At 41.2% G+C, this 22,728-nt stretch overlaps 4 protein-coding genes across 4 annotated transcripts in view; 2 read left to right on the plus strand and 2 right to left on the minus strand.

Moving 5' to 3' along the window:
* The first annotated feature begins 3,010 nt into the window (after positions 1–3,010).
* Positions 3,011–5,336, plus strand: LOC114453583 (uncharacterized). The gene is made up of 5 exons (XM_028433535.1): positions 3,011–3,028; positions 3,873–4,023; positions 4,158–4,230; positions 4,312–4,650; positions 5,238–5,336. The coding sequence occupies exons 2-5, from the start codon at positions 3,896–3,898 to the stop codon at positions 5,334–5,336; spliced, it is 639 nt and encodes a 212-aa protein (XP_028289336.1). The 5' UTR covers positions 3,011–3,028; positions 3,873–3,895.
* Positions 5,337–5,861: 525 nt separating this feature from the next.
* LOC114453465 (xin actin-binding repeat-containing protein 1-like) lies at positions 5,862–12,203 on the plus strand. The gene is made up of 4 exons (XM_028433370.1): positions 5,862–6,057; positions 6,628–6,758; positions 7,119–7,166; positions 7,483–12,203. The coding sequence occupies exons 2-4, from the start codon at positions 6,711–6,713 to the stop codon at positions 12,022–12,024; spliced, it is 4,638 nt and encodes a 1,545-aa protein (XP_028289171.1). The 5' UTR covers positions 5,862–6,057; positions 6,628–6,710; the 3' UTR covers positions 12,025–12,203.
* Positions 12,204–14,354: 2,151 nt separating this feature from the next.
* slc22a13b (solute carrier family 22 member 13b) lies at positions 14,355–17,191 on the minus strand. Its single transcript, XM_028433203.1, has 10 exons — positions 16,766–17,191; positions 16,461–16,564; positions 16,161–16,315; positions 15,833–16,004; positions 15,641–15,761; positions 15,464–15,558; positions 15,178–15,392; positions 14,898–15,006; positions 14,633–14,827; positions 14,355–14,549 (listed from the first exon to the last, which is right to left on the minus strand). Exons 1-10 carry the CDS (start codon positions 17,138–17,140, stop codon positions 14,474–14,476), a joined length of 1,617 nt encoding a protein of 538 aa, XP_028289004.1. The 5' UTR covers positions 17,141–17,191; the 3' UTR covers positions 14,355–14,473.
* Positions 17,192–18,872: 1,681 nt separating this feature from the next.
* oxsr1b (oxidative stress responsive kinase 1b) overlaps positions 18,873–22,728 on the minus strand; it is a 32,629-nt gene continuing 28,773 nt past the window's right edge. Inside the window, exons 12-18 of the mRNA XM_028433140.1 lie at positions 21,121–21,156; positions 20,818–20,994; positions 20,651–20,706; positions 20,512–20,564; positions 20,251–20,319; positions 20,082–20,146; positions 18,873–19,987 (exon numbers count right to left, since the gene is read on the minus strand). Of these exons, the coding sequence (XP_028288941.1) occupies positions 19,913–19,987; positions 20,082–20,146; positions 20,251–20,319; positions 20,512–20,564; positions 20,651–20,706; positions 20,818–20,994; positions 21,121–21,156 (531 nt within the window). The 3' untranslated portion in view covers positions 18,873–19,912. The remainder of the gene's footprint in view (positions 19,988–20,081; positions 20,147–20,250; positions 20,320–20,511; positions 20,565–20,650; positions 20,707–20,817; positions 20,995–21,120; positions 21,157–22,728) is intronic.

The raw sequence follows: 22,728 nt of genomic DNA on the forward strand, positions 1-22,728 counted from the left end.
ATTCACTAAAGGAAAAAGTAAAGTCAGTTAAAGTGCACTTCTCTTGTTATTTGAAACTTTTTGTGTCTTCCTGGGTGGTCTGATTCTGATCTTAAGTACAGATGGGACATTTTTTTCTAATTGGGTTTCCTTCTGCCATCAAAGCTGAGCCAAAAATGACTGATAAATAAATAAATAAGACATTCCTAGATGTTCCAAAAAAAATGATTTGAAGAATACATGTATTAACGGATAAGCTCGGTGATTAACAGAAGCGTGTTGTTATCAATATTTAATATCTATAGCTTTAAATTATTTATCACAATAAAATAAAATATGATTCATGAATGACACGCCTGTTTTTCTTGAAAGACTCTGAATGAACCAGATTACCTCAATTACATGTTGGACAGTATCACTAGTAGCAGCAGCATGAATCATACACAAACACACACACACACCACTGCTGAGTCACACACACTGTGCTTGCACTGTGGGTCACGATGCATGCACATCTCAGACAAACTCATGACCGCTGTGTGTGTGTGTGTGTGTGTGTTGGTCACTCACATCACAGGTTCTGTAAAGAACGCAGAGCTCTCTTTGTCCTTCCTGTGACAGGCGTTCTGTATGAATCAGAGAAATAGAAGGGTTAAGTGAGGTAAATTCTTTTCTCTGTCTGGGATAAAAATGTGTTATTAAACAGCATCTTCCTCAACGAGCTGCTCTCTCTTCTCACTGCTGTATGTTCTGGGTTATTTTAGTGCAGTGAAATAACCTAGTTTGGCCTTGAATAGCCCCTACTGTAATGCGCCCACATAACCCCAATGTGGTTTATAGTGCTGTGTGTTTTAATGGTCTTTATCGCCCCCTGCTGGACAACAGGCAGAGGTAAGGCCAGGTCTTTCTGTCTACTATGTTTAATTCCCCCAATAAAGGCATGTTCATGCAGATAAAACACTCAAACACAATAACATGGTGTATGTCTGTGAGTGTATTAGCCTCTTCGCAGCCCTTTATCAGTCATGGAGTGTAATCTACAGGTATTTAAGTCCCCAACCAACCAACCACAGACTCAGCCTATAACCAGCTGGCTGGTGTAAAGCAAGTGTGTTTAAAGTGCAGACAGGGCCAGTAAACTTCCCCTAATAACACTCCACAGTTCACAGTCAAAGGCGGCACATTGCATATTCCCTTTCATCTCCACAGTGCCTCTGAGACAGGGGTGGGTTTAGAAGGCAGGGAAGAGGGGTTGTAGTCAGAGAGGAGGAGGAGGAGGAGGAGGGGGGCGGCAGCCAGGCTGAATCTCTCATATTTGCCCCAGGGGTGTGTGCTGCCGCTGCTGTTGCTCTCTCTTTGTCTGAAAACTGATTAACAGAAAGCAAGACTAAAGAGAGTGAATATGAGCTGTGTGCCCTGACAAAAGCTTCCATTGTATCAAACATCTACTGCACATTACACTTTGTGTGAGAGGGGGAAACCCAGAGCCACCGACGCAACAAAGATGAGTTACAGATTAGTTAGCAGTGGGATGTTTCTGCCCAACAATCAAATTAGTCTTCAGCATGAAAGGCCACTAAAATGCTGTCATGCTATGAGCTTCTCTTCAGCTTGACTTACACTCAGTACCAGTTCTTTACTTTTAACTACGCGTGTAACTTTAATTTAAAACATACCAGCTACATCTAAAGGTTTGAATGTTGTTAGTATTTTTAACAACAGTAATTAGTGAAATGTTTTAGCTTTCAGGTTGTTATAGTGCCTCCAAGTGGTCAAACAGATAAGTTAATAAAGTGCAGATTTGCCTCTTAACTGCAGTGAGGATTTCACACCACAAGGTGGCACAACGTCTTGTTAAGCTCTGAGTTGGTTGTGTTGGCAGCGAGATCATGAGGAACCACATTTTCCTCCTGCTCCCCTTTGACCCTCAGAGGTCAGCATTTCTTGGAATTCCTGGGTGGAGACAAACACTTGTTCCCCTCTAAAGCTGTCCAAGACTATAAGAAACCCAAGAAATATAATTATAGAATTGAGAAGCTTTGAAAAAAAAGCTCTAAATATAAAAGTTTGGCACCAACTGGTCACCCGTCCGCTAAAGATTAAAGAGGTCCGATGAAGAGCGATTAATGTCACGTAATTGATTAACAAGTAAAACCAGCATGTTGTCTCTTGTTTGTCTCAGATGTGCATTTGTACTCAGCAAATAACCATCCAAAGCACAGAAGTGAAACTAATGAGGCTGCTACAAAATGCCAAATAACTTGGCCTGCTGCAAGTACCTCAGCACTGGGAGTGTGAGCTGCATTTTATCATGTCATTTTTTCCAGGGTTCCCTTTAGTTCCTAAAAATGTCCTAACTCATCTAAAATGAGCTAAATATTTGTCATGTGTATTTGGAAACATGACGGTACCACCCCACACAGTATGTAAGCACCTTACATACCCACTGTACTCTTTGGAAATACCAAATACAAAAGTCCAATACAGAAATGCAAACTTTGGACATCTCCATTGTTAATTACCTGCATTCTTATATATGGCATTGTAAACGTGTAAATCTATAACCAAAGGATCTCTGTTAATCAGTACAAATTAAAAGGCCACAGAGCTGCATTTGATCCATTTAATTTCGATTCCTTTTGTCCAAATTCAGCTCCTTCCTGCCCCCAGGATCAATAAAGTGAATCTCATTTCATCTTAAAGGATGGTAACTACATCTGCAGGTTAACATGAAATCAAACAGCAATGATTCTCCTGAAAGCTCAGGAGCCAAAACACACACAATCGAATGAAAGGAAACACCATGGGGACTGCAGCTTTTTTGAATCAAATACATAAATACCTGCAGTTTAGATAAAGCAGCAGACACAGGACAGCTTTGTGCTGTACAGAAGTATCTCCTGTTCTTTGTCACAGGGCGACCATTTTACACAGAGGTAATGAGGAAGAAAAAGGACTTTGCTCACAAACGCTTCACGCCGTGTGCAGGTCTTGTGATGCTGCGGAAGTGTTTCTGATTGTTGCAGGGAGCAGACGCTGACTGACATCTGTAAGGTAACCATTCTACTTAAAACCCTCCTCTATCCTTTTACATTGCTTTCATTAAGTATTTATCTCTACAATGACTGGTCACTGCTCTATTCTGCATTGCTGCTAAATTACATCGCATCCTCCAAATCCATTCATTCTCATTCATGGCGGTATGACATGCCATTTACACGGGAGGTGACGATACAGTACTCACTTGTACACTCGTCGAACAATGGAAAATATATACACCTTATGTTATGGACTTGGCATGGACTGAATAAAAGAAGGTCAAAACTTCTCACTAATGGCCAGCAGGGGCATCATACAGGGAAGAAGTCTGTAAGAAAATACTTCCTGTCTCTTGATCTATTACCTGGCAGAACATTTTAATGAGTTTATGATCTTGTTATGTTCAAGATAACTTTAATACACCCTGACGTTCATTTTGTAAATTATGTTCCCACTTGGGCTTGGGCTACACTGTGACTGACAAGTGTTCACAGCGTCAGCATCTGTACATATTGGCTTTGTGTTGCAAAACTTACTGAACATAATGCAGGACAGGGTGCTAAATTTATGCTCTGTACACACTGCTTTCAACACTGTCTGCAGCACTTGGAGCTCACTAACCAGTCTGTGAAACACATTGCTGGAAACTTAAAAAATGTTGTTTTTAATTAACACTTACATTTTAACCCTTAATTATATTATGTCACTCATATTTATCACATGTCAACCAAGTTAGGGCCCGTCATCATTTTACAATGTACACAATAAAAAACTGTTGAGCCAAATCGAAACAAATCAGTGTGAGCTGCAGGGTTTGAGATAATCTCACTGATTATCCATTATGTTCTGTGTAGGTGCTATAAAGTGTGACGTGATCATGGAACGGCAGAGTCACCTGAAGCGTGCCCAGTCACTCAGGAGCGTCTTCTCATCATGTGAGAAGTCAGCCTGGGCAGGCAGAGGGCTGCAGGACAAGACAACATCAGTGTCTCAGTTAGTGGCCAGGTAAAGAAAAACAATCCCATATCAACAACCTTTCTACATCTATGACACCTAAAGACACATCCAGCCTTCTACATGCCACGTTGCTGTGTTAGCAGTAATCATTAACATTTCGTGTGTGTGTGTGTGTGTGACAGGTACCAAACTACAGTAAAAGTAAGCCCAATCATTCATGCAGTAGAGAATGAAGGACAGCCGAGGCTCACAGAGGTAATCTCTGATGTTCCTGAGTCATCTGTGCTTAATCACAGCAGCTGCATTCAAACACAACTTGTTTTGTATCGTTTTCAGACACCAGCTCTCCTACAAAACAAAGAGACTCATCTGGAAACTCTGATGAGGAGAAATGACGAGAGGGAACGCTCTCGATCCAAAACCAAGCTGACCCGCAGTAAATCGACCGGCAGTCTTCAAAAGAGCTCCGGGTCTATAGAAGCTCTGAGAACTCTGTTTGAGTCAAAATCTGCTACGGAGAACAAAATGAAGAACAGCTTCAGAGCTGCAGACTCACGTCACATGGCAGACATGTCACTGATGAATGGAGAGGTGGAGGGTGTAAAGAGTGCTGCAGTGGCACAGAAAACACACACACATGCTAATGCTAAAGCTGTTGTGAAGGAGGATCAAAAGGTAAATCGCTCTTACTGGCTTAGAGGTCCAACCAGGCCCATCATGTTTCTTTTGAAGTAAAATTACAAAACCCCGCAGCAGACATTAAAGATACGCTTTTCCAGGATTTTATATTTGCACCAGTGCCAAATAACCAGCTTGCAAATGTTTTTTTGCAGCCAAGAATTTAGAGAGAAATTTCTGTCTCTCTTCCTTGTATATGACTTCAAGTCATAAGATATTTTTAGGCTGTCTCGCACTCACAGCATGCGCTCACCAACTCCAACTGGTCTTTCCAATCCTCTTAGTGTATGTGAACCTTTGTTTTCAGACTCACTTTCTTTCACTGACTTGTAGGGCTTCCTGCTGCATTCAAAATTAGCTGATAAAACATTTTAACACCTGTGCGTATTTTAGCCTCAAGTGGCCATTTCAGTAACTGCAATATTTGCCCTTTCGTGTTTAAGTACAGCCTGTTTTTTTACGTCTGTTTCTTGAAGTGGCGTATTTTGTTCACATCATAAAACACCATTTTAACTTTTTAATTGCATACAACTGTAAAGTCATATAAGTCTATTTTAGTGATGGTCTAACATTTCTCTTTGTAGGTGATGAATCAGAGCCGGAGGGAGAGGAGAAAAACAATAGGGGGGATTGATTTTGAAGAAATTGCAGCCTCTGAAGCCGGTGAGTTCCAGACAACATGATCTTCTCTCTAATCATCAATTAGTGTCCTCTGTGATCAACTGTCAGATAGATGTTCTCATATAGCTGTTAACAAATATAAAGTGGGAAATAAATGAAATGTTGTAAGAGTAATAATCCAGCTTCCCTTAGGTCAAAGGAGCATTTATTTACTGACTGTTTATCAGCACAGCTTTTTATAGCTTGATAAGAGAAAATTGATGAGCAACAAAAATAATGAAGAGTCTGGTCCTGCCCTATAGTACCTGTTATTGTAAACAAAACCTCATTAATTAAATTAAGTCACTGTAAATGCAAAGAAATGTAAAATTTCTTGACGTATGATCACATAATTCAGCTTTAGTGCAACCAAAAAGCGAGACACCACCTCTGTCCCTGGAAAGCTGCCTCCGACTGCCTGTGACTCAGGTCAAAGCTGTCTGGATGGTATGAATGAAAGGGAAGAGGTGCAGATATTAGCAGCACAGTGACTGTGCACTGAGCTGTGATTGATTCAACCTGGTGTGAGCTTATGTGGGCCACTCCAGAACGGGACAGAAATAGCAAGCGTGAATAAGAGCAGGAGGGTGAAAGGGTCAGCTGTCTCTGAGGCAAGAACGAGTCAGAGGGAAAGACGCAGCGACGGAGAGCGGCAGAGGCTGCACAAACCAACAAAAGACTTTCACACAGAGTCAAAGAGACTGAGAAGAGAAGGAGGGAGAAAATAGCAGTTTTCCATCTTCTGTGAGTAGAAATTTGTAATTTGGCCACTAGGGGTGGCGCATGCTCTTGGAATTGTGCCCTTTAATTCCATAAAATGTGCATGTTTATTAAAGGTTTAGACAACTACAAGAATTGTAATATCTTTTCTTGTCTTTTCTTAAATCACAGTCTCCGTTTTCAGTGTGTTTACCTTTAACTTTCTATGCTTAGTCAACTAGCGGAAGTGACTTGTCTGTCCTTTAACTCTCAGTGTGTGTGTCAGTGGAGTCAGGTATCTGTCCTGCTGCACTACAAGCGGCACATTTATAACTCAGCCACATGACAGCTGTTAAATATCAGCTTAAAAAGTGCTATTACTAGTGACCCTAGAATGGTACCCAACAGTTCGGTGTTACAAACACATAAGTCAACCTGTATGTCTATTAAATGAGTAAACGTTTGCAGTCTCACAACCTCCTGTGGTTGATTACAGTCTTTATTTAGAGGCAGTCGACATGCTGCACAGACAGCTCTCATTAGGCTCCTTTTTAAGCACAATTTGTGTCACAACAACATTCAGCGCATTAACTCTGCCGTGTCTGATGTCTGCAGATGAAAAGAGGAGATCAATTGCAGACTTCAGAGACAGCTCTTTCATCCAAACCAAGGAGAAACTGTCTGTCTCGGTCAAAGCCATGTCTGCTCTGTACCTCTCAAAGGTGGCAACGCAGGAGTCCAAACCGGTAAACACAGTTTGTCCTTCAAATGTTTCTTTACTCCAATATTCTAACAATGATCTCACAGATTTTCTACTTTTATACATCAACAGTTTAAAGAGCAAGGTGAGAAAATATACAATATAGAGATTTGTTTTTTTCACATTTTGGCACCAACTGAGCCCAAAAAGGGGTTTAAGATATAATCGGGCTGAATCAGTGTAACCAGATGCAGTAGATGCACAATGGAAGGCACACACACAAGGTGATCCAGTTTCATAGATTAGTGAGAATAAAAAACATTTTGTGAGACCCAAAGGCAGGTTTGCTCAACAAAAAATGCAAGAAATCAAACATATCCCAATCTGATGTTTTTTTTTCAACCAGGAACAAGAGCAGTCACCTGGATCAGGGAGGGGGGTCAAACTGACTAAGGTAAAGCTGAATGTCACTATATATTTTGCATCATGGTGAGCTATGGTGTGCACAGTAACACACACATCTTCCACAGTGTTTGTTCCATGTACCTCACAAACTAAATGTAGGTTAAGAAATGTAAGTCGCCGTTGAAAGAATGCTGCTTTTGTGGCTGCACTTGCCTGAGTTCAGCTAACCCACTTACACCTGGCACAAAGAAAGGGGCATGGTTTGGATGTTCCTGTGAGTACAGTGTGTTTGCACAGTCTGGAGCATGATGACTACTTCCTGTAAACTGGATAAAACAGTAAGAACATCACTTTACTCTCCAAAGATGGACTCAACTTCCCAACAAAATAGAGACGACCTCCCTCCACCTCCTTCATCCAAACATCATCCAGGACCAGAAGACCTCTTTGGTGCACATTCCCAACCACCCATGCCATCCCACCCTTCCAAAGAAATATTATACCAGCAGCGGCAGAAGTGTGAGCTGAGAAGGCTCCTGAAGCACACTCATCCAGAGCTGAAGATGCTGGATAGTGTTGTGGATGAGGAGCTTGCTGAGGTTTTGAGCTCAGAAGGGGTGACAGCTGGTGAAACTGGATATGAGGGAGAGGTCCTGTCAAGACGCCTGATATTTGAGAGCTGCGGTCAGAGTAACAGAGTGTCTCCTTACAACCCAAAGATGCACATGGCAGTGGGAACAGTGGACAGATGTGATTTCAGTAAAACGTCAGCTGTTTCTGCAGAGAAGCCTCCCACTGGGATCATAAAGGATGACAAACCTTTAGGTTTTAGTCCAGACCTTAACGCAGAGTGTGAGGAGGAAGAGATCAAAATAGATGTTAGGGCAACTAGAAGGATTTTTGAGAGTCAGTCCATGAACATATGTAGGCCAAATCCAGGTAGCAAGTTCCAGGTGAGAGCTTCTACTCCTGGAGATGAGACAAAAACAGTCCAAAAACAGTGCAGTGCACGTGACTCTTCTGTTAGCAGGGAGGTTTCTGCTGGTCAAACACTCTGTGAGGACCAGTTTACAAGCTTTCCTGAGTCAGACAGAGTCACTGAAGAGATAAAAACAAGTGCAGCTATGATCCAAAACAACCCTTTTATCCCAGCAAACATAGAAAGAGAGCATACATCAAAAACTCAAATTCAAGCAGGAGACACCGGGGTGGGTGAAGACTGTCTGACAGCCAACGTAAAGAACAGGACCCATCTGTTTGAATCAATGCCATTTGACAAAATCAGGCATCAGAACAGGGATGAGATTGAGACAATGGTGGAGAACATTAAGGATACATTGAGCTTCCTCTATCAGGCTGGTGCCATACATTCAGGTGGCTCAATCATTGAGGTGAATGAGACAATGATTGCTAAAAAGGCTACATTCATACTGTCAGAGAGCGGACCTGAGATAAGGTGCGATCAGGTGGCTGAGGGCGGTGCACAAAATTTCATACTCCAGCTGTTACCACGGGTAAACCTAAAACCTCAGGTCACTTACCTAAAGGAGGACAGCAAGGGGAGCATGGAGGTCATTGTGGTGGATGTACCTGTTCACCAGCATCACCTTAACACCAGCAAAGACACAGAGTTTAGAACTGCCAATGTGGTTCAGCTCATCGAGGATATTCTCAATCAGGACAACTCTCTGAGGAAAGGAGTGATTATTCAGAAAGATGTGAACAGCTGTGCTAAAGTCATTGTTTACTCCCTCTATAACTACTTCGATGAGGAGGATGTGAAGAGTTACAGCCCTCCACAAGGTAGCCATATGACAGCTGTTACTGAATCAGCCATCAGCAGCCTTTTAGGAACCCCTCAATACCAAACCTGCCAAGGAACAATCAGGCCTGAAATCACAGTCAGAGGGAATGTAAAACTGTTCAAGAGCTGCATTGAAAAGGGAGATCTGGAGTATTTAAAAACTCTTCAGGCTGAGTCAACAGATGAGGAACCCCCTCAAAATCAAACTGTGACTGGACAGAATGCAGAGCTTCACCATCAACAGAGGGGTGATCAGGCAGAGGAAAGCACGCAAGAGTGGGTTCCAGTGGATGTAAAGAGACTAAGGAGCATGTTCTCTGGAGACCAACAACAAACCCAAGCAAAGACAAACATCAATGGAAATCCACCTCAATCTACCACTGTAACTCATCCATTAACAGGTCAGACTGTACACACTACACAGGGCAACACTGAAGGAGGGCAGGTAAAGAATACCTTACAGGGAGCACAAGAGTGGGATTTTAAATCTGTACCACAGGCGTCTCATTTACATTTTCAGACATATGATGATGACAGAGTCCACCAAGCTGAATTAGTTGAGGTGATAGATGATAATGATGAGATCGCTAACCTTCAAAATGCAATACTTAGTCTCCAGCAGGCCACAATGGAGGCCAAATCACTGTATCACTCATCACAAGAAAAACAAAAAACTCCTAATCAAGAGCCTCCTGAGCGAACCCATGTCCCAGTTACAGCAGAAGAACACAAACAACCAAAAATATCTCAAGGAAGTGAACTGAACTCATGCACTGATCCAGGAAAAGATGAGCTCTCATCAGCTTCCCGCTTCTCCTCAGGACATACATCAGACTGCCAACATAAAAATATAGAGACATGCCATGAAGACATCAAATCTGACAAGGCACAAACAACTGAGAAGGAAGAGAAATGTGAGGAGATCCAGAAACAGAAAACTGCAGTGTCCCCTGCACAGAGTTCAGAAATAACACCTGCGCAACAAGAGGAAGAGGAAGTGGTTTTTCAAGGTAAACTTCAAGCAGCTTTGGAATCCCTGGAGAGATCCAACATAAATGTGAGCAGAGGAGATTTTAGAGCAGCTATGATATACAGAAACTCCTCCAAACATCACCAAGAAAGGTTGCAAACTGTTCCAAATCCAGAAATCGAATTCGAATCAGTTCAAGAAGAGACAGCAGCAAAGAGAGAGCCTCTACTCCAGAGTGAAAATAAGACAAGTGCTGAATCAGAGAAGACTAAAACACCTGTGCGTCCAAAACCAGCCATCCCACCTAAACCAGAACATTTGAAGGCAAAGCAAAGAAATGATCAATCAAGCAACACAAAAAACACAAACCAACGTGACTCTGTGAGTCCCAAAGAACCAGCCCCTCAAGATCCTAAACCACTGCTGAAGACTTCAGCTTCATGTAAGGATAACAGTATCGCAGGCCTGGTACTGGATTCAGCGAATCATCAGGGAAATAAGTCCTTACATGAGGCTGTAAAGGTGTCTGAGGAAGCTGAAGTCACCCCTCAAGTCCCAAGTCCACCCGCCACCATTCAAAATGTTAGCATAGATAAAACTATTATTAAGGAGGAGGAAAATGTCTCAGCAGAGAAGAAAAGCTCCCAAGATATAGCAGTCAAAGACAATATTGATGAAGCAAGTGAAAGACATCCAGACTTCCATGAGGCATGTCAGATATTTGGAGGAAAAAAGGCAACAAAAATTGCCCCTGTAAAGCCAAAAAGAGTCAAAATTGCCCAGCCTGACAACAAGAGTGCAAAACCTGGAGATAATGATGCATCTGATTTTGCACATATGATTCCAAAGCCAGTACAAATGTTAACAGATCCATCATGTTACATCAGAGGACAAGCTCCCGACAGTAAAGACAAGCCTGAGAAAGAAAGGAAGCAAGAGAGCAAAGTGGAGATGAGGGAAAAGAAAGGACGAACAGAGACTGAGGATGAGCGCCGACAGCGACTGTCAGTTCACATGGATGAAATCATGAGAGGGAACATAAACGCAGCCATGGAAATATTTGACAACTTGCGAAAACAAGAGGAACTGCAGAGCATTCTGAGTCGGGTTGAGGAAATTGAAGCGGACACGAGCGAGGTTGACGTGAGGTCTCTGAGGAGCGTTTTTGAGAATGTCCCTGACTGGGTTGTCGGCTCTGACAAAAAGAAACAAAAACGGGTTCAAGCAGAAAACAGAGACAGCCCGCCACCATTAAAAGAAAACACAGAAAGCAGCTCCTCAATGGCACATGTTTTTGGAGATCTAGAGAGAGCAAGTGAGGAAATCATGAATCTAAAAGTACAGACTTTAGCTAGACTCATGGACATAGAGGAAGCCATAAAGAAGGCACTTTATTCTGTCTCTACACTGAAGTCTGACTCTGATATTTCTGGATTATCTTGTCTCTTCAAAGAGTCCTTAGGGGCTGTGCAAGGATCTCCATCGTCTGGTAATATTAGTAAAATTAGCATTGGATCAAGCAGAACAAAATCACAGCAGCTACAGCAAAGCAAAGCTACACAGAAAAGCACAGCTAAGCAAGCTAGGAAAGATCAGAGCAAGGAAGCCGTCTCTGCCAAACAACGAGCAAGTCCTCCTTCTTCACCTGCATTTATCTCCATCCAGTCAGCAGCTAGAAAGACAGATAAAACAGATGAAGCACTGCCAGAAACCCCAGTCTGCCCGGCATGTCAGCAGAGCCCAAAGGTGGAGGAGAAATTCAGAACAACAAAGACACTCACGTGCAACAGCCCAGCTCAGAAAAGGAGACGAGACCCCAGAAAAGGAGGTCAAAAACACACCGCTTGCAGCTCACTTAACCCCAATCGAGAGCTCAGTGTCCTTGCGGTGCAGACTGACGGTGAAGGGAACAGTATCATAGGCACCAAAACAGTCACAGAAAATTACGAGAGGACTGATAACTTCGGCAACCGGTTTTACTCCTCTAAAACTTCCACTGTCGTCACCACTCAGCCAGAAACCACAAAAACACCTACAAGCGACGTGGTGTTCAGTCCAGCAACACATCAGGTCACCACCTACCCAGACATTCAGCTGCCCGTCAACCAGATCAATACCTCAATGCCTAAATAGCCAAAGGTCAATGCGATGGTTTTCAGTTTCTTTAAGTGAAAGTTGTGTACATAATTATTAGGTTTACTCTTATTTTAATTATTTATAATCAATGGTGATTTTGTTAATTGTGTTATTAGCAGCTTTAAAACTGTATTTGATTTGTATATGAAATACACCAGTTTGGTTTGTTATGTTTGCTTCATATGCTCAGTCTTCATTTTCTCATCAGTTTCAACCAGCTTGTCAGGAGATGTGCTCAACCTGTCTAAAGCCAGTTTATCAGATGGAGAGGGTGACTGCAGGCAAATACATTTTACACAAAACGTGCTTCAGCTGTAAGCACTGCAAGAAAAAATTAAGGTGGGAAATAAGAATATTACGGTAAAAATTAAATTAAATGTCAATCATTTTTTAATGTTTGATTCATTCTTGTTTTGAAAAAATTTAGCCAACAATTTGGTTTTTCTTTGCATTGGTTTAAATATACAGTAAGTATCTTTATTTTTGTCAGTCTCAGGAGGTAAATATTTGACATTTATTAATACACTAATAAATTAAATGTACAACTATAACAACCTTTTTATTTACATCGAATTTAGAAATATTATCATGAATATCTATTTTGTCTTCTACAATTTAGTCTGCTGCCTTTAGTATAATAAAAAAATAAATCAATAGAAGTTAATTAAACCAGACTGACATAATAAAGTTACTTCTCATACTCTTTTCTGTTGAGAAAGACACATACATTACACATCATATTAATAAGGTAAAAACTTACCTTAAACAATTATTGAAGTAGAAGCCGCGCTGTCACATATTTGTACATAAATTTAAACATTCCTCCTAGAAACTGTGATTTAAGCACATGTTTTCCTTCTTTCTGCTGTCTTCTGTTATTAACACCACGTTAACACATGATTCTGAACAGATTTCCTCTGTGGCAGCAAAGCGCGCTGTCTTCAAGGGGCTAGTGGCCTAGCTTCTGTAGCCTAGCAACTTGACGGCTAAAAACAACCCACAATGCAACGCTCTCTTAAAGTAACGTGTGCTGACAATTAAAACGACAAATTCCGCTTGTAGCTCGAGTAGATGTGAATCACATTCATCCCAATCATTTCAGTAATCGATCTGTTGATTGTTAAATTGATTTAATGTCACAGAAGAGATGTATTCTTCAGATTATAGTATCATTCTGATTTGTCATACATTTCTGTCCATATACAGTTCTCAATTTGTCAACCTTGTGCTTATTTGTAGCATGTATAATTACACACCTTTAAATGGTGAGTTCTACTGCATATTTCACTACCGACAACTGTTCAGACAAAAGGGGAATTATGACGAGGGCTTTGGACGGGCTCAGCACAAGAACCTGTGGGTTACAAAGAATAAAACCAGTGTGAATCAGGAAGAGTCGGAGGCATAAACAGTGAGTATCAGTCAAAGTGATCCATATTAATGTACAGAAATGGTCATGTAAATGGTTCTAACAGGCCCTTTAAAAATGTGTTCTCTTTCTTTCCTTAGCTGACGACATGGTGCCTATGACAGCACATAAAAGCCCTGTGTTTGAAGCACCATGCAGCCTTTGTAGTGTATTTTATCTAATAATCAATAAGCAAGTTAATCAATAAGCTCGTTCACACATAACTTGCACTGCAATCACAACTGTATGTTGTAATCATCCGAACTACAGCCTTTGTACTGACACAGGAAATCAGTTTTCACTCAGTAGCTTTTATTCAGCCTAAGTAACTGTGGAATGCACCAGTGTTGTTATGTTTATAAAAGTGATTGTTTGTTTTTGAATTGAATGATTGTTCACAATATTGGTACACCTCATCTTAGTCATAGTCTTCTACCTGAATGATTCTAATTTACATTACATTTCTACCTACCATAATTCATAATTATTCATTTTGGATTAAATCTGGATTATCAACAAAAATAACTACATACAATTCCTTTAAGTTTCTTGTACTGAATGTTGCCTAACCTGTCAAACTAGCATTAAAACTCTTTTCCTATGATTTTTTTTATCAAGTTGTAAAACCTGACACTTAATAGCTTTATAGTTATAATATGTATTAATATTTTAACAACAATAACATCTTCAGCAGACTGCCTGCTAAAATTTAAACAGTTATTATGCTCTGTCTGCAAGTTGTGTGTGTTGCATATTAAAGTTGAATAAAGTTGACATCTTTATAATTAGTTCATTTTGTTTTCCCCCAATTATTTGGACCTTTTGTTGTTTTTTTTCCAGACACAAATACACAAAATGAATACGTGTGTGCAGACAAATGCAGAAACATAAACAAATCATTTTAATGAAAGGAGACGGGTTTATAGCAAATAAACAACTTTTAATATACAAACGAGTCCTAGCTTCCAGTTTCAATAATTTATAAGTTTATCATAATTCTATTCTATTCTCGCTGGCAGCACAGTCTGACCACATCAGCTACATTTTTGTGCTCTTATCCAATCTGTCCTCATTAGTATCAGATCCCTTCTCAGTATTCCTGTCTTGTGGTTTTCTGAAAATAAAAAACAAAACAATTGTTAGAATTTCTTGGATTTCTCCAAAGTGAACTAAAAGTAACTGTTGTGTGTAACTCACGTAAGTTCAGCGTGGTCCTGCAGTTCAACGTTAAGGGTTTCAGGCAGCAGTAAACACAGACCACCAGCAGCAACGGGGATGATGCCGTATATGAGCATGGGAATGGTGTGATGGTAAACGTCCAGGAGCCTGATCAGCGGAGCCAGGATGCCGGCCACACGGGCGCACATGGAGTTCAGACCGACACCATTCTGCCTGCAAGGATGAATGACAAACTCATCAAACAATTTATTAAGAAAACATGGCAGCTATTGCTCTGTCTTACCTCAGAATGGTGGGATACAGTTCTGCCGTATAAACATAGACTGTAGAAAAACTGGCAGTGGCAGCAAATTTGCCCAAAACAGCTATGACTGTTATCACAACAGGAAGATCTGATGGACACACAAACACTTTTCAGAAGGAAACCATCAACAAAGACCACTTCCTGACCTGCATCTTGTATAATTCTCTAAATCCAGCTAGCTGCTATGTAGCCTCACTGCATGGATTCACTTTGCCAGGTCTCAGCGCTAATAAAACTGCCTCACAAAACAGTAAATCACCTCTTGGTATAACGAGGATCCCGAGACAAGCGAAACCCCCAAAACACAGCACTGCTGCTAGACAAACCCTCCTCCCAAAGTGCTGCAGGAGAGGCAAAACGCCCAGGCGTGCAGGAAACTCCACCAGGCCAAAGATGCACTGTGTCAGGTAAATATCCAGACCAAAGTTGCCAACATTCAGGCTCAGGCCGTAGTACATGAGGCTCGTCCCAAACCTAATGAAAGTGAGAGAACGTATGATGATGGTGCAGATGCAGCAGCAGTTTGTGGCAGAATGTAAACTCACCAGATGTAGCTCATTATAACAGCACGCTTTCTCAGATATGATAACCTGAAGATGTCCAGCATGGTCCCTCTTTTGATTGACCCGTCAACCTCCAGCTAAACATAGCAGTTATCATCAGTATGTATTATGAGGATGTTTGGTTTTCATTGGAGCTTATGTGTGTGTGATGCTGCTCGCCTTGTCCAGCAGGTCCTCTGGGACATTTCTCTTGTTCATTCTGGCGGCCCTCCTGACCTCCTTTATGGCCTCCTCCTTCCTGCCCTGGGTTAACAGCCAGCGAGCTGACTCTGGAAGAACCCTGATGCACAGGAGCACACACTGTAACGTACATGTTGGAAAAAAACGTAGACTAACAGTGTCGCTGCTGACCAGTAGAAGATTCCCAGGACGAGGAGGAGAGGGCTGAAAAGCACCAGGTGCAGGATCCTCCAGTTGCGGATCAAATAGGCGATGCCAGACAACATTATCAGTCCAAGAGGGAAAGTGGAGTGACAGATGATGGTGCACAGAGCAAACTTGGAGGAATCACTCCATTCTCCACCTTCAAAGACGAGAAAGGCATAACCTTACTAACAAATTAACATTTTGACACATTTTTCCTATAAATGAGACATGCTATTATTTTATACAGCTGAAACTCTGCGGTAGTTTTACCAAGACCGTGTCATTGATTTACAGCTGCGAACCTTGTACCTACCTATCACAAATGCATTAGCAACAATGCCTGAAATTGAGATGCCACTTAAAAATCTGAGAACGATATAAACATAGATGTTGGGCGAGAAAGCAGCGCCCACCCCAAACAACAGAAGGAGAAGGAGTGAAAGGAGGACCACAAAGCGTCGACCAAACCTGCAGAGACATGTAAACGTGCCGTTACTATGGAGGACTTCATGCACAGTCTCTGCACCTTTATGTATTTTCCAGCATGTCACTGGTATTAACTGATGTGCAGGTTGTAATGTTGTATCACTGTTGATCAGTGGACTGTTCACACCTGTCAGCCATCTGCCCAAACACTAACGCTCCAACCAGAAGACCGGCCATGTAGATGGACTGTGACGCCTCGATCAAGCTGCTCCTTTCACACACCAGGTCAAACTGAAAACAGGCAAAAGCACCACATATGATCACTTGTACGTATGTAATGGATTGCTTAAATGTTGCAATTACTGTATATAAAGGACCAGTGTGGATGATTTAGCAGCATCTAGTGGTGAGGTTGCATATTACATGAATAACAGAACCCTCAGTTTCTGTTACTTTTATCTACTTATATTCACTGTAAAGACAAAATCCTACCTCTGACACAATACTAGATGAGCCTTTGGGTGTATAAAAATCCGATCCATTCTGGCATCCTGTTGTTCTGTTAATCCCATACGTTATGATGGTCTCCAAATCCCAGTCCACAGGTGTGAACATTTCACAGCTTTCAAACTGTCCATCCTTGTCCACGGGGATGGTGAGATTTCTCTGTCCCACCTCGGTCAGGTTGGGTCCAACTTTCCGGATCCAGTCAGTGTTGCAGTTATGTGGGAAGCTCATGCCTGTGAACACCTGGACGATCACATCGAAAGCTGTAAAAATGCTGGGGATACATAACGCGGCCACCAAGCGTTTCTGAAACAAACCAAACTCCCCGATCTCCTTCAGAATCTGCCCGAAGTTGCTCATATTTGCGCCTGAACGTCCTCAGAGTGGAGCAGAGGAAGGTTTGTTTGAAGTTCAGGCAGCTAATGTCAGCTTAACTCATGTCCTCAAAGTTAATGTTTAAACTGACAATCACTGTATGTTTATAAACTGCTGGTTATGACTGTGATGACCCGACAGGATCCATTATTATTTTTATGGTTTTATATAGTCAGATGAAAGCAAATCCTGCTTTTATAACTGTGTTCTTTAAAATTAAGTTTTGTGTCTAATTGTAGCCCTGGAGCTGCCCTTTAAAGTTTAAATTCAAGAGAACGTTGACATAAGGACTGTAATAAAACAATAATTGAGTCACACCTACAGATTGTGAGGACAATAAACCTGAAGAAAGGGATGAAGGGAACAAATCCAGTCAAACGGCTATGAAATAAGATGCACTATTCAACAGTAACAAAAGCACAGACGGACGCAAGAGAGGACCAAAAAGTTAAACACAGGAAATGATGCACATTAAAAAAACATAAAGTTATAAGAGGAGGCTGATATGCTCATTCTTTATTGATTTAAAATAATCAGAGAAACATGCTTTGCACTCCAAAAGGATCAAAAAAGGAGCAAATGAAAGAATGAAAAACTGAAAACAGGTGAAAGTTCCAACTATATTACAGCCTCGATGAGTTATTGCCTGAACAGAAGTTTTGTTTTTTTATTATTATTGACCAGTCATCTTGCTACAGTTTCATTAGACTGAATGTAAGCAGGACAAAAGAGAACTGCTGGAGAAAACATGAGAACAAAGCCATTACATCTTCAACAACACACATCTGTCTCTCTCAGGGGCTCATACACATACACACACACACACATATATGCAGATCCTGTCCTGGTCTGCTGTTAGCATCAGACCGCAGCAGGAGAATGGCACTAAATACTGCACTTTGAAAACTTAAAAGAGCAATGTCTAGTTTTGCCGCCGCTCCTCCAGGAGAAGAGAAGGGCTCGACACACCTGTTTATCTTTATTTCAGGTATCTTCACGTGTAACAAGAACTACATTTCAAAGACACTGAAGGTCTCAATCAAAAACCTTGATGTCAAAAAAAAAGAGAAAAATACACTTGGTCATTTTAAGTTTAAGGCTAGCATAAAATTGAACATGTTTATAGTCAAAATACAAACAGATTTCATTTTAAACATTTTATCTGCAAGCAAAAATGCATTCAATTTCATTCAATATGGCATCTGGAGGGGGTTATGACATTATCACATCACTAAATTTAACAGTAAAACCTTGCTGGCGTTTCAGATTTACACATTAGAGCAGAGTGTTAACGTAGCTGAGCTTTCTGAAGGAGCACATTTCAGTCACGGCAAAGCAACTGTGTGACTTTGAAGAAGAAGAAGAAGAAGCTACTGTAAACAGTCTCCACAGCGTGGAGACAATTTATGCTCAGCTCAAAAAGTTTGGGGCAAAGCGTGCATCTGAACAGCAAAACCTTTCAAAAGTTCCTGATGAGTAAAGGTAAAAAAAAAATCACGAGGGGAGTCAAAGCCGAATCTGCAGTGTCGTCGTTGTCGTCTTCTTTCCACGCAGTGATACAACCCACAATCGTGTCGTGAGACAGAAAAAAGGCCAAGAGTGAAAGACACCCAGTATAAAAACAAATCAAAGCCAAATGTCATTATTTACATACTAGAGCTTAAATAAAGTACTCGTGTTTTTTCATCCACATACACAAATATGCACTTAAATCGTATTTTTCCTTTAAGTTGTAAAACCGATTCCAAATAGACACAAACTAATACCGACCGACAGACACGTCTGCTCACATCACATCTGTGGTTTCAGCCGATGGAACATTTTTTTTTATATTTAAGGAGAAAGTAGATCTTCTGCTTTTGTGAATACAAAGAGGGATAACAATACTAAATTTTAAGATTTACCAGGATAGGTTATGATTTTTTCATCTATAAGTATCAACAGACACCATGGCCGAACCTCACAAAGAATGGATCATACTAACGTTTGTATCTTCGCTCTCTGATATACAGTGCTGCAGCTTATTCATCCATTTCACAGATCTGCAATGCTACTGGCCCGTAGCTGACATGCTAACATAGTTAATGTAGTTTGATTTGAGTCAATTAGACTGTTCTGCTGCTGTAAAAACTCACAGTGTACACTGTATTTTTTCCCACTGCTGACTGAAAAACGTTGTTTGTAATAAGTAAATAAGAAACGCTGTTCCTGTGTTTACATTGTACAGAAATTAAGGTCATTTTAAATTCTAGTTTTCCGTCATAAGCTGCATCTCATCTCGTTTCACAATAACGTTACCACACCTCTGCATTTCAGACAACATGATGCTCCCTACGGTGACTGGGAATGTCCCCAAAAACCGTGCATTCAGTAGTTCTGTTGAATGTAAGGCATTGTTACACTTATTCAAGGGCGTTAGTTCAGATTGTGCAAATGCATCACATGTTAGAGACAAAAGGAACAGAATGAGGGAGACCAGGATGGAAAATGAAAACAGTTTGTCGTTGTTTGCATCCTTCTACGTGTACACTGTAAACGGTTTTGTTTTGTTTCTGTATGTTCTGATAACTTCAGCTGACCGCCTGCTTGGAACCAGGCAGCCAGCGTTATATAATCCTATGGGTGACAGAATGGTACTGTTTTCTTTGGCAGTAGTGGTTTCTTTACAGCCATGGAAAGAAAAAAATGCATTAAACTATTTTTTTTTTAAATTTTCACATTTTTTAGGCAAGTCACGGTCCCAGGTAGAACAACAGTTTAACTAATGCTGAGCTGAGCAAAGCCCATCAACTTGACGTCGTCTGGTATTTCAGAGCCCTCGATCCCAGAAGCCTGGAAGACAAATGGTTAAAAAAAGGAGCATTTTAAACTGTTCACCTTGAGTCAAGCGGCTCTTTAAACTCTTGGTATATAAAATGTTACTCACCAGTTTGAAAGTGACGTTTTTATTGGCTTGAGGCTCATCAACTATTTTCTGCAAATTTGCAGCAACTGAAAAGGGAAAAAAGAAATCTTGATTTTAGCTGATTGTTTAATATGAGTTTAGCATTAGGTTTGCATGTGTTAAAAATTAAGCAGAGAAAGACATCACTGACCTATTACTAAGTCCCTCCCGTCCACCAGGCCTGCTGACACCAGCTCCTGAGACACACCATCTGCTGTGTCTGCAAAGTCAGACCACAACACAAAGACGGTGAGAGGTGGACCAAAAACACTGGGTTTTTCTACGCAAGCAAATATTAAACAGGGCACAACAACAGCTTAATCATTTTAGCAGCTCCTGCTCTCAGTGCATTGACATCACAACACAAAGGTTTCAATAATAATAATAGAATGGTTTTAAATAAGAAGCTCACCTCTTCCAGGCATGAATTCAAAGCGGATGTCATTTAGCTCTTTCTTTGAATTTCTGAGGGGGTGAAGGAAGAAAAAAAAAGGTTAAACACAGCCTGACAGATCACCTCCTGACATTCAGATATTAAGATGGACACACACCTTAACCTTAATACCAAACTAATGGGAGCCTTAGGGTCGACTGGGGCAACTGGAGTCTGTTGATGAACAAAAGAAAAATGACTTAATTTGACTGAAATTAAAGCATCAAGAAAACTTGTAGCTTTGAAACTAAAGTATGTGATGAAAACGTTGGGGGAGAGACTGGCCTGAGGAGCAGGAGCAGCAGCAGGTACGCCTGGTGTAGGAGATGCAGCCTGGGCAGTGGATTGAGTGTTGACTGGAGTGGGCTGCAGTGGAACCTGGCCTGCAGCCTGAGGTAGTTCAGCCTGGCCTGCGGCCTGCGGCTGGAGTTGACTACTTAAAGGCTCAGGAGTTTGGAAAACCTGGAGGAGAAAATGTGGTTTGTGCACGTCTTAGAACAAATTTATCGTCATGACATATTCACACTAAACATTAGACTAAAGTATTTTAAAACCTTTTAAACCGGTTTGGGCAGCTTCAGAACTCACCTCTGAATTCTGTGATCCTTCCTTCACTCTGGGAGACTGTGAACAAACACAAAAGTCAGAAGAGTTCGACACTGTGATGGATCAAGCAAAGCAAAAATAGCTCACGTAGATGGAGAGAACACACAGAAAGCAAGAGAGGTAAACAGATTACACCAGCTCACTCGTTTACTTTCCTCATTTATCTTTCCTCTTTGTCTATCAGGACTCCTTTTAAGGAGAAAAAAATGCTAATACTACTTCAAATATGGTATATACGAGCAATCTAACAGTCTTAAAGTTTTTTTTATCTTATCTTAAGTAGAAGTTGTGGTTGTATTAAGGCTAACACTTAATAAAAATCTTGATGTGTGGAAATACCAGCTTTCTGTATTAATCAGTTTATGAGCCATAGTTTTTTGTATATTTATATTCAGTGGAGCAAAAAACTAATTTCAGGAAATCTTTACTACATCCCAGTTTAGTGTTTCTGTGAAATAAAACTAAAATCGAATTGAGCTGTAAACGAGTGAAAACCCATATTCGACATCCGCAAATTTGTCTTTAGTTTTTGAAAAGCAGAGCAGCAGTATAAGCAGATAATCAGGTAAATCTCACACTAAAATAAAAAAAGAGTTAAAAAAAATAAATCCAAGGAACACAGAGGCAAACCGGGCCAGATGAAGACAAACTGACATGACGTGACTTGGCGTCTGGCTGATATCAGAAATCACATCAGCTCAGGAATCAGCCACCCGATTTCACTACATTTCTACACTCAACAAAAATATAAACGCAACACTTTTGTTTTTGCTCCCATGTTTCATGAGATGGACTTGAAGATCTAAACTTCATTCCAGATACACAATATTACCATTCCTCTCAAACATTGTTCACAAATCTGTCTAAATGTGTGATAGTGAGCACTTCTGCTTTGCTGAGATAATCCATCCCACCTCACAGGTGTGCCACATCAAGATGCTGATCTGACATCATGATTAGTGCACAGGTGTACCTCAAACTGCCCACAATAAAAGGCCACCCTGAAATGTGCATTTTGTTTCTGCTTTATTGGCGGTCTGGGGACTCAGAACCAGTCAGTATCTGGTGTGACCACCATTTGCCTCATGCAGTGCAACACATCTTCTTCGCATAGAGTTTATCAGATTGTCTATTGTGGCCTGTGGAATGTTGGTCCACTCCTCTTCAATGGCTGTGCGAAGTTGCTGGATATTAGTGGGAACTGGTGCACGCTGTCGTATACGCCGGTCAAGCACATCCCAAACATGTTCAATGGGTGACATGTCCGGTGAGTATGCTGGCCATGCAAGAACTGGGACATTTTCAGCTTCCAAGAATTGTGTACAGATCCTTGCAACATGGGGCCGTGCATTATCTTGCTGAAACATGAGGTGATGTTCATGGATGTATGGCACAACAATGGGCCTCAGGATCTCATCACGGTATCTCTGTGCATTCAAAATGCCATCATTAAAATGCACCTGTGTTCTTCATCCATAACAGATGCCTGCCCATACCATGACCCCCCCACCACCATGGGCCACTCGATCCACAACATTGACATCAGCAAAGCGCTCACCCACACGACGCCACACACGCTGTCTGCCATCT

This window comes from Parambassis ranga, chromosome 20 (genome assembly GCF_900634625.1).
Source record: "Parambassis ranga chromosome 20, fParRan2.1, whole genome shotgun sequence".
NCBI classification, from domain to species: domain Eukaryota; kingdom Metazoa; phylum Chordata; class Actinopteri; family Ambassidae; genus Parambassis; species Parambassis ranga.